The sequence below is a fragment of the Oncorhynchus kisutch genome, unplaced genomic scaffold (genome assembly GCF_002021735.2).
Source record: "Oncorhynchus kisutch isolate 150728-3 unplaced genomic scaffold, Okis_V2 scaffold1134, whole genome shotgun sequence".
Classification (NCBI taxonomy): Eukaryota; Metazoa; Chordata; class Actinopteri; order Salmoniformes; family Salmonidae; genus Oncorhynchus; species Oncorhynchus kisutch.
This window is the reverse complement of record NW_022263079.1, coordinates 54,504-71,756: the sequence shown is the minus strand read 5'-3', so window position 1 is coordinate 71,756 and position 17,253 is coordinate 54,504. Positions and strand designations below refer to the sequence as shown.

General features: G+C 48.1%; 1 protein-coding gene across 1 annotated transcript; it reads right to left on the bottom strand.

Annotated features, from left to right (window-relative positions):
- Positions 1 to 1,121: 1,121 nt before the first annotated feature.
- On the bottom strand, positions 1,122 to 5,058 carry LOC116364967 (anoctamin-2-like). Its single transcript, XM_031817732.1, has 2 exons — positions 4,931 to 5,058; positions 1,122 to 3,332 (listed from the first exon to the last, which is right to left on the bottom strand). The coding sequence occupies exon 2, from the start codon at positions 3,321 to 3,323 to the stop codon at positions 2,973 to 2,975; it is 351 nt and encodes a 116-aa protein (XP_031673592.1). The 5' UTR covers positions 3,324 to 3,332; positions 4,931 to 5,058; the 3' UTR covers positions 1,122 to 2,972.
- Positions 5,059 to 17,253: the final 12,195 nt, after the last annotated feature.

Sequence of the window (17,253 nt, the reverse complement as noted above, 5' to 3'; positions counted from 1 at the left end):
GAACCACTGCAGTAGAAGGTTACAGAACCACTGCAGTAGAAGGTTACAGAACCACTGCAGTAGAAGGTTACAGAACCACTGCAGTAGAAGGTTACAGAACCACTGCAGTAGAGGGTTACAGAACCACTGCAGTAGAGGGTTACAGAACCACTGCAGTAGGTTTCAGAACCACTGCAGTAGATGGTTACAGAACCACTGCAGTAGATGGTTACAGAACCACTGCAGTAGGTTTCAGAACCACTGCAGTAGAAGGTTACAGAACCACTGCAGTAGAGGGTTAAAGAAGCAGTGCCGTCCAAATTGTTCCCAGTGTTGTTAAGACATACAACACTCAATGATAATACCTTTTTTTTGGGAAAGAGCTTTCTGAAATAAATGCCTGTAATTTCATGGCCCCGGTCATGACATCACAATCTGATCTGGTTATTCTGACAAACGACCAGTCATATTTTATTTGAATATACATCACAGGAGGCTGCTGAGGGGAGGATGGCTCATAATAATGGTCAGAGTGAATGTAATGGCATCAAACACATGGAAACGTGTTTGATACAATACCAGTCATGAACACGAGCCTGTCCTCCCCAATTAAGGTGCCATTATCCATACCAGTCATGAACAAGAGCCTGTCCTCCCTAATTAAGGTGCCATTATCCCTACCAGTTATCCATACCAGTCATGAACAAGAGCCTGTCCTCCCTAATTAAGGTGCCATTATCCATACCAGTCGTTAATACGAGCCTGTTCTCCCCAATTAAAGTGCCACCAATCTCCTCTGATATGTCTCCACCTACTTTGAAGGGGTAAGCGGGTAGAAGTCAAACTCAGTCCTGGGGCCCCCCCCTAGGTGCACACGGTGTTTTTTGAACTACAAAGCTGATTCAAATAACCAACTCATCATCAAGCTGTGATTATCTGAATCAGCGGAGTAGTGCTGGGGGACAAACCAAAAGGTCCACCCAAGGGGCCCCAGCACTGAGTTTGGGAAACCCAAGTCTGGACCATCCTATCTGCCAATCAGGGCTCTGTATATTACATTTATATCAACACGGCCACATGATCAGACTGAGCATTTCAATGGCAAAATGAGGCTCAGGGAAATAAATTACCAAAATATATTATTTTCATGAAATAAACAGTGATTTATTAGCAGTACAATGATGATGATTTAAAAATACACTTTCAACAACTGCATGGGCTTTAAGAGAAGAGACGAAGAACGAAGAGCTCCACCCTCTCTTTCCAAGTTACAGGCAAGAATATGGACCAAATGTCCCCTCTTGTGAAATGTGAAAGATGCTAACACCTGTGAAATGTGAAAGATGCTAACACCTCAACATGTACATTACCCAGTTATACACTCTGGACCTCAACATGTACATTACCCAGTTATACACTCTGGACCTTGATATTCTATACATTACCCAGTTATACATGCTGGACCTCAACATGTACATTACCAAGTTATACACTCTGGACCTCAACATGTACATTACCCAGTTATACACTCTGAACCTCAACATGTACATTACCCAATTATATACTCTGGACCTCAACATGTACATTACCCAGTTATATATTCTGAACCTCAACATGTACATTACCCAGCTAATTTTCGACCCGAGTCCCTGGGAAGGTTATTAAAAACAAATCCAATAACAATATAGACAGACAATAAGCACAGACAGAACAACATATAACCAGTAACACAGACAGAGCAACATAACCAGTAACACAGACAGAGCAACATATGACCAGTAACACGCAGACAGACAGAGCAACATATGACCAGTAACACGCAGACAGACAGAGCAACATATAACCAGTAACACAGACAGAGCAACATATGACCAGTAACACAGACAGAGCAACATATGACCAGTAACACAGACAGAGCAACATAACCAGTAACACAGACAGAGCAACATATAACCAGTAACACAGACAGAGCAACATATAACCAGTAACAGACAGACAGAGACAGACAGACAGAGCAACATATGACCAGTAACACAGACAGACCAACATATGACCAGTAACACACATACAGACAGAGACACAGACAGACAGAGCAACATAACCAGTAACACGCAGATAGACAGAGAGAGACAGACAGACAGAGCAACATATGACCAGTAACACAGATAGAGCAACATATGACCTGTAACACACAGACAGACAGAGACACAGACAGACAGACAGACCAACATATGACCAGTAACACACAGAGACACAGACAGACAGACACAGACAGACAGAGCAACATATGACCAGTAACACTTAACACAGACAGACAGACAGACAGAGCAACATATGACCAGTAACACAGACAGACAGACAGACAGAGCAACATATGACCAGTAACACTTAACACAGACAGACAGACAGAGACAGACAGACAGACAGACAGAGCAACATATGACCAGTAACACTTAACACAGACAGACAGACAGACAGAGCAACATATGATCAGTAACACAGACAGACAGAAAGCAACAACACAAATAGAAACCAAACAGCATGACAGAAAAAGAGCCAAGACTGTATAGCAGACAGCATGGAAAGCAGGTCTACACAGCTGGGGGATGGTGTTGACACACCTGACTGTCCGTTAGCCATGTCTTTAGGTTATTGGTGAAGGTACCGTAAACAGCAGCTCCATGTGTGTTCCAGACATGGGAAGCTCTCTCAGAGAAGACCGTCAGGCTGAAGGTGTTTTTCCTTAAGGGAACTATACAGTCACTTCTCATCATGCAGATTAACATACAATGGTCAAGAATATGTAGATTATCCGGCCAGAAGAACAAGTCCATGATCAGTATGTTCCATCATCACACTGCTTCAGAAAGAGAACACCAAGTCTACATGGGTGAGAGATCACAGCATTCAGACTCCATGTAGCTACCACACTAGTGTCTGAACCTCTCCTGTGGGGATAAAGAATGTTTGTATCCAACCACTACAGTAGCGTGTCAGACCGCTGTGTGTCGGGCTGCGTCGTTGCTAGGAGACATGGACATCTGTCTGGTGAACTGGCTGAAACTGGCAGCCCTGCATCTCACCCGGGATTCCCCTCCCTCTCCGCCCGGGGGCTGGCCTAGGCCCTGAGAGAGGCCTAGGGGTAGAGTACGGAAGTGGGCCGTGTCGGGGTGACCCTGGCTGGGCTGGTCCTTGGAGGAGAAGAGGCTCTGGAGGAGGTGGAACTTCTCCTTCTCCTCCCGGAGGAACACGTCCACCAGCAGAGTCTTCTCTCTCTTCAGCTGCTCACTGATGTTCTTCGGTACGTCTGGGATCACCCAGGCAACCAGCAGGCTCAGGAACATCACCAGGTTCTGATGGAGACAGTGTCATGGACGTCAGGGTGGAGATTGAAGGAAGGATGGAGCACAAAGCGACAACAGAAGACAGGAGTTTGTTAAACTGGTTGGTGATGTACTGAATCATCTGATAAATGCTCCACTGTGACTAAAATACAACCACACTACAACCACAAGTGGTCCAACCACACTACAACCACAAGTGGTCCAACCACACTACAACCACAAGTGGTCCAACCACACTACAACCACAAGTGGTCCAACCACACTACAACCACAAGTGGTCCAACCACACTGCAACCACAAGTGGTCCAACCACACTGCAACCACAAGTGGTCCAACCAAACTGTTCCAGAGTCAGTTTGATATTACATACAGTACCAGGTAACTGTTCCAGAGTCAGTTTGATATTACATACAGTACCAGGAACTGTTCCAGAGTCAGTTTGATATTACATACAGTACCAGGTAACTGTTCCAGAGTCAGTTTGATATTACATACAGTACCAGGTAACTGTTCCAGAGTCAGTTTGATACTCATTCAAGTTTTTTTTCTAAATCTTTTTTTTTACAATTTTCTACATTGTAGAATAATAGTGAAGACATCAAAACTATGAAATAACACATATGGAATCATGTAGTAACCAAAAAGTATTTCAGATTCTTCGAAGTAGCCACACTTGCCCTTGATGACAGCTTTGCACACTCTGGCATTTTCTCAACCAGCTTCATGAGGTAGTCACCTGGAATGCATTTCAATTAACAGGTGTTGTTAAAAGTTAATCTGTGGAACTTCTTTCCTTAATGCGTTTGAGACAATCAGTTGTGTATCATTCGTTCAGAGGAGAATGAATCAGGCCCTCATGGCTGCAAAACAACACTACTAAAGGACACCAATGAGAAGAAGAGACTTGATTGGGCCAAAACACATGAGCAATAGACATTAGACTGGTTGAAATCTGTCCTTTGGTGTGATGAGTCCAAATTTGAGATTTTTGGTTCCAACCGCCGTGTCTTTGGGAGACGCAGAGTAGGTGAACTAATGATCTCCGCATGTGTGGTTCCCTCCGTGAAGCAAAGAGGAGGTGGTGTGATGGTGATTTGCTGGTGATACGGTCAGTGATTGACTTAGAATTCAAGGCACACTTAACAAACATGGCTACCACAGCATTCTGCAACGATGCTCAATCCCATCTGGTTTGTGTTCAGTGGGACTATCATTTGTTTTTCAACAGGACAATGACCCAACACACCTCCAGGCTGTGTAAGGGCTATTTGACCAAGAAGGAGAGTGATGGTGCTGCATCAGATGACCTGGCCTCCACAATCACCTGACTTCAACCCAATTGAGATGGTTTGGTATGAGATGAGATGGACTGCAGAGTGAAGCAAAAGTAGCCAATAAGTGCTCAGCAAAAGTGGGAACTCCTTCGAGAATGTTGGAAAAGCATTCCAGGTGAAGTTGGTTGAGAGAACGCCAAGAGTTTGCAAAGCTGTCATCAAGGCAAAGGGTGGCTAGTAGGTGTCCAAACTGGTACTGTACATATAGAATATCTCCTGACTAAAGTAATGTTTAAATGTTCATAGGTGTCCCTGCTATTTGTGGTACTATACCTGGAACAGGATGACGAAGGCCAGTCTGGCAGCAAGGACGGCCCAGTAGGTTTTAGAGAACTGGTAGGCTTCAGCTGACCATGGAGGCTCTCTGTAGTCCTTATACCTGGGGGGTTGGGAGGGGGGTTACTAGCGGTCTTGGAAATGTTAGTGATCCCTCTAAGGCAGACAGCAGACGCACACCCCCTCTACTCTCTATACCAGTTACTAGATATAACACATGACTAACCAGACAGACACATCCCTCTATACCAGTTACTAGATATAACACATGACTAACCAGACAGACACATCCCTCTATACCAGTTACTAGATATAACACATGACTAACCAGACAGACACATCCCTCTACTCTCTATACCAGTTACTAGATATAACACATGACTAGCCAGACAGACACACACAGTAGACAGGCATGTTTCTCCCAATGTAGTAATCTATACCCAAATTTGGTTTTGAATGGTCTACCCCTCTGAATCAGAGAGCTGCAGGAGTCATTTAACCCCTCTGAATCAGAGAGCTGCAGGAGTCATTTAACCCCTCTGAATCAGAGAGGTGCAGAAGTCATTTAACCCCTCTGGATCAGAGAGGTGCAGGAGTCATTTAACCCCTCTGAATCAGAGAGGTGCAGGAGTCATTTAACCCCTCTGAATCAGAGAGGTACAGGAGTAATTTATGGTATTTTAGGGTTAGGGTCAGACTGTAGTCTAGGGGGATGGGCCATAATGGAGGTGGTCAGACTGTAGTCTAGGGAACAGAGCCATAATGGAGGTGGTCAGACTGTAGTCTAGGGGACAGAGCCATAATGGAGGTCAGACTGTAGTCTAGGGGACAGAGCCATAATGGAGGTCAGACTGTAGTCTAGGGGACAGAGCCATAATGGAGGTCAGACTGTAGTCTAGGGAACAGAGCCATAATGGAGGTGGTCAGACTGTAGTCTAGGGAACAGAGCCATAATGGAGGTGGTCAGACTGTAGTCTAGGGAACAGAGCCATAATGGAGGTGGTCAGACTGTAGTCTAGGGAACAGAGCCATAATGGAGGTGGTCAGACTGTAGTCTAGGGGACAGAGTCATAATGGAGGTGGTCAGACTGTAGTCTAGGGAACAGAGCCATAATGGAGGTGGTCAGACTGTAGTCTAGGGGACAGAGTCATAATGGAGGTGGTCAGACTGTAGTCTAGGGGACAGAGTCATACTGGAGGTGGTCAGACTGTAGTCTAGGGGACAGAGTCATAATGGAGATGGTCAGACTGTAGTCTAGGGGACAGAGCCATAATGGAAGTGGTCAGACTGTAGTCTAGGGAACAGAGCCATAATGGAGGTGGTCAGACTGTAGTCTAGGGAACAGAGTCATAATGGAGCTGGTGAGTCTGTAGTCTAGGGAACAGAGTCACAATGGAGGTGGTCAGACTGTGGTCTAGGGGACAGAGTCAAAATGGAGGTGGTCAGACTGTAGTCTAGGGGACAGAGTCATAATGGAGGTGGTCAGACTAGTCTAGGGGACAGAGTCATAATGGAGGTGGTCAGACTGTAGTCTAGGGGACAGAGCCATAATGGAGGTGGTCAGACTGTGGTCTAGGGGACAGAGCCATAATGGAGGTGGTCAGACTGTAGTCTAGGGGACAGAGTCATAATGGAGGTCAGACTGTAGTCTAGGGGAAAGAGTCATAATGGAGGTGGTCAGACTGTAGTCTAGGGGACAGAGCCATAATGGAGGTCAGACTGTAGTCTAGGGAACAGAGCCATAATGGAAGTGGTCAGACTGTAGTCTAGGGAACAGAGCCATAATGGAGGTGGTCAGACTGTAGTCTAGGGGACAGAGTCATAATGGAGGTGGTCAGTCAGTAGTCTAGGGAACAGAGCCATAATGGAGGTGGTCAGTCAGTAGTCTAGGGAACAGAGTCATAATGGAGGTGGTCACACTGTAGTCTAGGGGACAGAGCCATAATGGAGGTGGTCAGACTGTGGTCTAGAGGACAGAGCCATAATGGAGGTGGTCAGACTGTAGTCTAGGGGACAGAGCCATAATGGAGGTCAGACTGTAGTCTAGGGGAAAGAGCCATAATGGAGTTGGTCAGACTGTAGTCTAGGGAACAGAGTCATAATGGAGGTGGTCAGTCTGTAGTCTAGGGAACAGACCCATAATGGAGGTGGTCAGACTGTAATCTAGGGGACAGAGCCATAATGGAAGTGGTCAGACTGTAGTCTAGGGGACAGAGCCATAATGGAGGTGGTCAGACTGTAGTCTAGGGGACAGAGCCATAATGGAGGTGGTCAGACTGTAGTCTAGGGGAAAGAGCCATAATGGAGGTGGTCAGACTGTAGTCTAGGGAACAGAGCCATACTGGAGGTGGTCAGTCTGTAGTCTAGGGAACAGAGTCATAATGGAGGTGGTCAGACTGTGGTCTAGGGGACAGAGCCATAATGGAGGTCAGACTGTAGTCTAGGGAACAGAGCCATAATGGAAGTGGTCTGACTGTAGTCTAGGGAACAGAGTCACAATGGAGGTGGTCAGACTGTAGTCTAGGGGACAGAGCCATAATGGAGGTGGTCAGACTAGTCTAGGTGACAGAGCCATAATGGAGGTCAGACTGTAGTCTAGGGAACAGAGCCATAATGGAAGTGGTCAGACTGTAGTCTAGGGAACAGAGCCATAATGGAGGTGGTCAGACTGTAGTCTAGGGGACAGAGTCATAATGGAGGTGGTCAGTCAGTAGTCTAGGGAACAGAGCCATAATGGAGGTGGTCAGACTGTGGTCTAGGGGACAGAGCCATAATGGAGGTGGTCAGACTGTAGTCTAGGGGACAGAGCCATAATGGAAGTGGTCAGACTGAAGTCTAGGGGAAAGAGCCATAATGGAGGTCAGACTGTAGTCTAGGGAACAGAGCCATAATGGAAGTGGTCAGACTGTAGTCTAGGGAACAGAGCCATAATGGAGGTGGTCAGTCTGTAGTCTAGGGAACAGAGTCATAATGGAGGTGGTCAGACTGTAGTCTAGGGGACAGAGCCATAATGGAGATGGTCAGACTGTAGTCTAGGGGACAGAGCCATAATGGAGGTCAGACTATAGTCTAGGGAACAGAGCCATAATGGAGGTGGTCAGACTGTAGTCTAGGGAACAGAGTCACAATGGAGGTGGTCAGACTGTGGTCTAGGGGAAAGAGTCATAATGGAGGTGGTCAGACTGTAGTCTAGGGAACAGAGTCATAATGGAGGTGGTCAGTCTGTAGTCTAGGGAACAGACCCATAATGGAGGTGGTCAGACTGTAATCTAGGGGACAGAGCCATAATGGAAGTGGTCAGACTGTAGTCTAGGGGACAGAGCCATAATGGAGGTGGTTAGACTGTAGTCTAGGGGACAGAGCCATAATGGAGGTGGTCAGACTGTAGTCTAGGGGAAAGAGCCATAATGGAGGTGGTCAGACTGTAGTCTAGGGAACAGAGTCATAATGGAGGTGGTCAGGCTGTAGTCTAGGGGACAGAGCCATAATGGAGGTGGTCAGACTGTAATCTAGGGAACAGAGTCATAATGGAGTTGGTCAGACTGTAGTCTAGGGGAAAGAGTCATAATGAAGGTGGTCAGACTGTAGTCTAGGGAACAGAGCCATACTGGAGGTGGTCAGTCTGTAGTCTAGGGAACAGAGTCATAATGGAGGTGGTCAGTCAGTAGTCTAGGGAACAGAGCCATAATGGAGGTGGTCAGTCAGTAGTCTAGGGAACAGAGTCATAATGGAGGTGGTCACACTGTAGTCTAGGGGACAGAGCCATAATGGAGGTGGTCAGACTGTGGTCTAGAGGACAGAGCCATAATGGAGGTGGTCAGACTGTAGTCTAGGGGACAGAGCCATAATGGAGGTCAGACTGTAGTCTAGGGGAAAGAGCCATAATGGAGTTGGTCAGACTGTAGTCTAGGGAACAGAGTCATAATGGAGGTGGTCAGTCTGTAGTCTAGGGAACAGACCCATAATGGAGGTGGTCAGACTGTAATCTAGGGGACAGAGCCATAATGGAAGTGGTCAGACTGTAGTCTAGGGGACAGAGCCATAATGGAGGTGGTCAGACTGTAGTCTAGGGGACAGAGCCATAATGGAGGTGGTCAGACTGTAGTCTAGGGGAAAGAGCCATAATGGAGGTGGTCAGACTGTAGTCTAGGGAACAGAGCCATACTGGAGGTGGTCAGTCTGTAGTCTAGGGAACAGAGTCATAATGGAGGTGGTCAGACTGTGGTCTAGGGGACAGAGCCATAATGGAGGTCAGACTGTAGTCTAGGGAACAGAGCCATAATGGAAGTGGTCTGACTGTAGTCTAGGGAACAGAGTCACAATGGAGGTGGTCAGACTGTAGTCTAGGGGACAGAGCCATAATGGAGGTGGTCAGACTAGTCTAGGTGACAGAGCCATAATGGAGGTCAGACTGTAGTCTAGGGAACAGAGCCATAATGGAAGTGGTCAGACTGTAGTCTAGGGAACAGAGCCATAATGGAGGTGGTCAGACTGTAGTCTAGGGGACAGAGTCATAATGGAGGTGGTCAGTCAGTAGTCTAGGGAACAGAGCCATAATGGAGGTGGTCAGACTGTGGTCTAGGGGACAGAGCCATAATGGAGGTGGTCAGACTGTAGTCTAGGGGACAGAGCCATAATGGAAGTGGTCAGACTGAAGTCTAGGGGAAAGAGCCATAATGGAGGTCAGACTGTAGTCTAGGGAACAGAGCCATAATGGAAGTGGTCAGACTGTAGTCTAGGGAACAGAGCCATAATGGAGGTGGTCAGTCTGTAGTCTAGGGAACAGAGTCATAATGGAGGTGGTCAGACTGTAGTCTAGGGGACAGAGCCATAATGGAGATGGTCAGACTGTAGTCTAGGGGACAGAGCCATAATGGAGGTCAGACTATAGTCTAGGGAACAGAGCCATAATGGAGGTGGTCAGACTGTAGTCTAGGGAACAGAGTCACAATGGAGGTGGTCAGACTGTGGTCTAGGGGAAAGAGTCATAATGGAGGTGGTCAGACTGTAGTCTAGGGAACAGAGTCATAATGGAGGTGGTCAGTCTGTAGTCTAGGGAACAGACCCATAATGGAGGTGGTCAGACTGTAATCTAGGGGACAGAGCCATAATGGAAGTGGTCAGACTGTAGTCTAGGGGACAGAGCCATAATGGAGGTGGTCAGACTGTAGTCTAGGGGACAGAGCCATAATGGAGGTGGTCAGACTGTAGTCTAGGGGAAAGAGCCATAATGGAGGTGGTCAGACTGTAGTCTAGGGAACAGAGTCATAATGGAGGTGGTCAGGCTGTAGTCTAGGGGACAGAGCCATAATGGAGGTGGTCAGACTGTAATCTAGGGAACAGAGTCATAATGGAGTTGGTCAGACTGTAGTCTAGGGGAAAGAGTCATAATGAAGGTGGTCAGACTGTGGTCTAGGGGACAGAGCCATAATGGAGGTCAGACTGTAGTCTAGGGAACAGAGCCATAATGGAAGTGGTCTGACTGTAGTCTAGGGAACAGAGTCACAATGGAGGTGGTCAGACTAGTCTAGGGGACAGAGTCATAATGGAGGTGGTCAGACTGTAGTCTAGGGGACAGAGCCATAATGGAGATGGTAAGACTGTGGTCTAGGGGACAGAGCCATAATGGAGGTGGTCAGACTGTAGTCTAGGGGACAGAGCCATAATGGAAGTGGTCAGACTGTAGTCTAGGGGAAAGAGCCATAATGGAGTTGGTCAGACTGTAGTCTAGGGGACAGAGTCATAATGGAGGTCAGACTGTAGTCTAGGGAACAGAGCCATAATGGAGTTGGTCAGACTGTAGTCTAGGGAACAGAGTCACAATGGAGGTGGTCAGACTGTAGTCTAGGGGACAGAGTCATAATGGAGGTGCTCAGACTAGTCTAGGGGACAGAGTCATAATGGAGGTGGTCAGACTGTAGTCTAGGGGACAGAGCCATAATGGAGATGGTCAGACTGTGGTCTAGGGGACAGAGCCATAATGGAGGTGGTCAGACTGTAGTCTAGGGGACAGAGCCATAATGGAAGTGGTCAGACTGTAGTCTAGGGAACAGAGCCATAATGGAGTTGGTCAGACTGTAGTCTAGGGGAAAGAGTCATAATGGAGGTGGTCAGACTGTAGTCTAGGGGACAGAGCCATAATGGAGGTGGTCAGACTGTAATCTAGGGAACAGAGTCATAATGGAGTTGGTCAGACTGTAGTCTAGGGGAAAGAGTCATAATGGAGGTGGTCAGACTGTAGTCTAGGGAACAGAGTCATAATGGAGGTGGTCAGTCTGTAGTCTAGGGAACAGACCCATAATGGAGGTGGTCAGACTGTAATCTAGGGGACAGAGCCATAATGGAAGTGGTCAGACTGTAGTCTAGGGGAAAGAGTCATAATGAAGGTGGTCAGACTGTAGTCTAGGGAACAGAGCCATACTGGAGGTGGTCAGTCTGTAGTCTAGGGAACAGAGTCATAATGGAGGTGGTCAGACTGTGGTCTAGGGGACAGAGCCATAATGGAGGTCAGACTGTAGTCTAGGGAACAGAGCCATAATGGAAGTGGTCTGACTGTAGTCTAGGGAACAGAGTCACAATGGAGGTGGTCAGACTAGTCTAGGGGACAGAGCCATAATGGAGGTGGTCAGACTGTAATCTAGGGAACAGAGTCATAATGGAGGTGGTCAGGCTGTAGTCTAGGGGACAGAGCCATAATGGAGGTGGTCAGACTGTAATCTAGGGAACAGAGTCATAATGGAGTTGGTCAGACTGTAGTCTAGGGGAAAGAGTCATAATGAAGGTGGTCAGACTGTAGTCTAGGGAACAGAGCCATACTGGAGGTGGTCAGTCTGTAGTCTAGGGAACAGAGTCATAATGGAGGTGGTCAGACTGTGGTCTAGGGGACAGAGCCATAATGGAGGTCAGACTGTGGTCTAGGGGACAGAGCCATAATGGAGGTGGTCAGACTGTAGTCTAGGGGACAGAGCCATAATGGAAGTGGTCAGACTGTAGTCTAGGGAACAGAGCCATAATGGAGTTGGTCAGACTGTAGTCTAGGGGAAAGAGTCATAATGGAGGTGGTCAGACTGTAGTCTAGGGGACAGAGCCATAATGGAGGTGGTCAGACTGTAATCTAGGGAACAGAGTCATAATGGAGTTGGTCAGACTGTAGTCTAGGGGAAAGAGTCATAATGGAGGTGGTCAGACTGTAGTCTAGGGAACAGAGTCATAATGGAGGTGGTCAGTCTGTAGTCTAGGGAACAGACCCATAATGGAGGTGGTCAGACTGTAATCTAGGGGACAGAGCCATAATGGAAGTGGTCAGACTGTAGTCTAGGGGACAGAGCCATAATGGAGGTGGTCAGACTAGTCTAGGGGACAGAGCCATAATGGAGGTGGTCAGACTGTAGTCTAGGGGAAAGAGCCATAATGGAGGTGGTCAGACTGTAGTCTAGGGAACAGAGCCATACTGGAGGTGGTCAGTCTGTAGTCTAGGGAACAGAGTCATAATGGAGGTGGTCAGACTGTGGTCTAGGGGACAGAGCCATAATGGAGGTCAGACTGTAGTCTAGGGAACAGAGCCATAATGGAAGTGGTCTGACTGTAGTCTAGGGAACAGAGTCACAATGGAGGTGGTCAGACTGTAGTCTAGGGGACAGAGCCATAATGGAGGTGGTCAGACTAGTCTAGGGGACAAAGTCATAATGGAGGTGGTCAGACTGTAGTCTAGGGGACAGAGCCATAATGGAGGTGGTCAGACTGTGGTCTAGGGGACAGAGCCATAATGGAGGTGGTCAGACTGTAGTCTAGGGGACAGAGCCATAATGGAAGTGGTCAGACTGTAGTCTAGGGGAAAGAGCCATAATGGAGTTGGTCAGACTGTAGTCTAGGGAACAGAGTCATAATGGAGGTGGTCAGTCTGTAGTCTAGGGAACAGACCCATAATGGAGGTGGTCAGACTGTAATCTAGGGGACAGAGCCATAATGGAAGTGGTCAGACTGTAGTCTAGGGGACAGAGCCATAATGGAGGTGGTCAGACTGTAGTCTAGGGGACAGAGCCATAATGGAGGTGGTCAGACTGTAGTCTAGGGGAAAGAGCCATAATGGAGGTGGTCAGACTGTAGTCTAGGGAACAGAGCCATACTGGAGGTGGTCAGTCTGTAGTCTAGGGAACAGAGTCATAATGGAGGTGGTCAGACTGTGGTCTAGGGGACAGAGCCATAATGGAGGTCAGACTGTAGTCTAGGGAACAGAGCCATAATGGAAGTGGTCTGACTGTAGTCTAGGGAACAGAGTCACAATGGAGGTGGTCAGACTGTAGTCTAGGGGACAGAGCCATAATGGAGGTGGTCAGACTAGTCTAGGGGACAAAGTCATAATGGAGGTGGTCAGACTGTAGTCTAGGGGACAGAGCCATAATGGAGGTGGTCAGACTGTGGTCTAGGGGACAGAGCCATAATGGAGGTGGTCAGACTGTAGTCTAGGGGACAGAGCCATAATGGAAGTGGTCAGACTGTAGTCTAGGGAACAGAGCCATAATGGAGGTGGTCAGACTGTAGTCTAGGGGACAGAGTCATAATGGAGGTGGTCAGTCAGTAGTCTAGGGAACAGAGCCATAATGGAGGTGGTCAGACTGTGGTCTAGGGGACAGAGCCATAATGGAGGTGGTCAGACTGTAGTCTAGGGGACAGAGCCATAATGGAAGTGGTCAGACTGAAGTCTAGGGAACAGAGCCATAATGGAAGTGGTCAGACTGTAGTCTAGGGAACAGAGCCATAATGGAGGTGGTCAGTCTGTAGTCTAGGGAACAGAGTCATAATGGAGGTGGTCAGACTGTAGTCTAGGGGACAGAGCCATAATGGAGATGGTCAGACTGTAGTCTAGGGGACAGAGCCATAATGGAGGTCAGACTATAGTCTAGGGAACAGAGCCATAATGGAGGTGGTCAGACTGTAGTCTAGGGAACAGAGTCACAATGGAGGTGGTCAGACTGTGGTCTAGGGGAAAGAGTCATAATGGAGGTGGTCAGACTGTAGTCTAGGGAACAGAGTCATAATGGAGGTGGTCAGTCTGTAGTCTAGGGAACAGACCCATAATGGAGGTGGTCAGACTGTAATCTAGGGGACAGAGCCATAATGGAAGTGGTCAGACTGTAGTCTAGGGGACAGAGCCATAATGGAGGTGGTCAGACTGTAGTCTAGGGGACAGAGCCATAATGGAGGTGGTCAGACTGTAGTCTAGGGGAAAGAGCCATAATGGAGGTGGTCAGACTGTAGTCTAGGGAACAGAGTCATAATGGAGGTGGTCAGGCTGTAGTCTAGGGGACAGAGCCATAATGGAGGTGGTCAGACTGTAATCTAGGGAACAGAGTCATAATGGAGTTGGTCAGACTGTAGTCTAGGGGAAAGAGTCATAATGAAGGTGGTCAGACTGTAGTCTAGGGAACAGAGCCATACTGGAGGTGGTCAGTCTGTAGTCTAGGGAACAGAGTCATAATGGAGGTGGTCAGACTGTGGTCTAGGGGACAGAGCCATAATGGAGGTCAGACTGTAGTCTAGGGAACAGAGCCATAATGGAGGTGGTCAGACTGTAGTCTAGGGGACAGAGCCATAATGGAAGTGGTCAGACTGTAGTCTAGGGAACAGAGCCATAATGGAGTTGGTCAGACTGTAGTCTAGGGGAAAGAGTCATAATGGAGGTGGTCAGACTGTAGTCTAGGTGACAGAGCCATAATGGAGGTCAGACTGTAGTCTAGGGAACAGAGCCATAATGGAAGTGGTCAGACTGTAGTCTAGGGAACAGAGGCATAATGGAGGTGGTCAGACTGTAGTCTAGGGGACAGAGTCATAATGGAGGTGGTCAGTCAGTAGTCTAGGGAACAGAGCCATAATGGAGGTGGTCAGACTGTAGTCTAGGGGACAGAGCCATAATGGAGGTGGTCAGACTGTGGTCTAGGGGACAGAGCCATAATGGAGGTGGTCAGACTGTAGTCTAGGGGACAGAGCCATAATGGAAGTGGTCAGACTGTAGTCTAGGGGAAAGAGCCATAATGGAGTTGGTCAGACTGTAGTCTAGGGAACAGAGTCATAATGGAGGTGGTCAGTCTGTAGTCTAGGGAACAGACCCATAATGGAGGTGGTCAGACTGTAATCTAGGGGACAGAGCCATAATGGAAGTGGTCAGACTGTAGTCTAGGGGACAGAGCCATAATGGAGGTGGTCAGACTGTAGTCTAGGGGACAGAGCCATAATGGAGGTGGTCAGACTGTAGTCTAGGGGAAAGAGCCATAATGGAGGTGGTCAGACTGTAGTCTAGGGAACAGAGCCATACTGGAGGTGGTCAGTCTGTAGTCTAGGGAACAGAGTCATAATGGAGGTGGTAGACTGTGGTCTAGGGGACAGAGCATAATGGAGGTAGACTGTAGTCCTAGGGAACAGAGCCATAATGGAAGTGGTCTGACTGTAGTCTAGGGAACAGAGTCACAATGGAGGTGGTCAGACTGTAGTCTAGGGGACAGAGCCATAATGGAGGTGGTCAGACTAGTCTAGGGGACAAAGTCACTAATGGAGGTGGTCCAGACTGTAGTCTAGGGGACAGAGCATAATGGAGGTGGTCAGACTGTGGTCTAGGGGACAGAGCATAATGGAGGTGGTCAGACTGTAGTCTAGGGGACAGAGCCATAATGGAAGTGGTCAGACTGTAGTCTAGGGGAAAAGCGCCATAATGGAGTTGGTCAGACTGTAGTCTAGGGGACAGAGCATAATGGAGGTGGTGCAGACTGTAGTCTAGGGGACAGAGCCATAATGGAAGTGGTCAGACTGTAGTCTAGGGGAAAGAGCCATAATGGAGTTGGTCAGACTGTAGTCTAGGGGACAGAGTCATAATGGAGGTCAGACTGTAGTCTAGGGAACAGAGCCATAATGGAGGTTGGTCAGACTGTAGTCTAGGGAAAGAGTCATAATGGAGGTGGTCAGACTGTAGTCTAGGTGACAGAGCCATAATGGAGGTCAGACTGTAGTCTAGGGAACAGAGCCATAATGGAAGTGGTCAGACTGTAGTCTAGGGAACAGAGCCATAATGGAGGTGGTCAGACTGTAGTCTAGGGGACAGAGTCATAATGGAGGTGGTCAGTCAGTAGTCTAGGGAACAGAGCCATAATGGAGGTGGTCAGACTGTGTCTAGGGGACAGAGCCATAATGGAGGTGGTCAGACTGTAGTCTAGGGGACAGAGCCATAATGGAAGTGGTCAGACTGAAGTCTAGGGAACAGAGCCATAATGGAAGTGGTCAGACTGTAGTCTAGGGAACAGAGCCATAATGGAGGTGGTCAGACTGTAGTCTAGGGACAGAGCCATAATGGAGGTGGTCAGACTGTAGTCTAGGGAACAGAGCCATAATGGAGGTGGTCAGACTGTAGTCTAGGGGACAGAGCCATAATGGAGGTGGTCAGACTGTAGTCTAGGGGACAGAGCCATAATGGAGGTGGTCAGACTGTAGTCTAGGGAACAGAGCCATAATGGAGGTGGTCAGACTGTAGTCTAGGGGACAGAGTCATAATGGAGGTGGTCAGACTGTAGTCTAGGGAACAGAGTCATAATGGAGGTGGTCAGACTGTAGTCTAGGGAACAGAGCCATAATGGAGGTGGTCAGACTGTAGTCTAGGGGACAGAGCCATAATGGAGGTGGTCAGACTGTAGTCTAGGGGACAGAGCCATAATGGAGGTGGTCAGACTGTAGTCTAGGGAACAGAGCCATAATGGAGGTGGTCAGACTGTAGTCTAGGGAACAGAGTCATAATGGAGGTGGTCAGACTGTAGTCTAGGGAACAGAGTCATAATGGAGGTGGTCAGACTGTAGTCTAGGGGACAGAGCCATAATGGAGGTGGTCAGACTGTAGTCTAGGGGACAGAGCCATAATGGAGGTGGTCAGACTGTAGTCTAGGGGACAGAGCCATAATGGAGGTGGTCAGACTGTAGTCTAGGGAACAGAGCCATAATGGAGGTGGTCAGACTGTAGTCTAGGGAACAGAGTCATAATGGAGGTCAGACTGTAGTCTAGGGACAGAGCCATAATGGAGGTCAGACTGTAGTCTAGGGAACAGAGCCATAATGGAGGTGGTCAGACTGTAGTCTAGGGACAGAGCCATAATGGAGGTGGTCAGACTGTAGTCTAGGGGACAGAGCCATAATGGAGGTGGTCAGACTGTAGTCTAGGGGACAGAGCCATAATGGAGGTGGTCAGACTGTAGTCTAGGGGACAGAGCCATAATGGAGGTGGTCAGACTGTAGTCTAGGGGACAGAGCCATAATGGAGTGGTCAGACTGTAGTCTAGGGAAC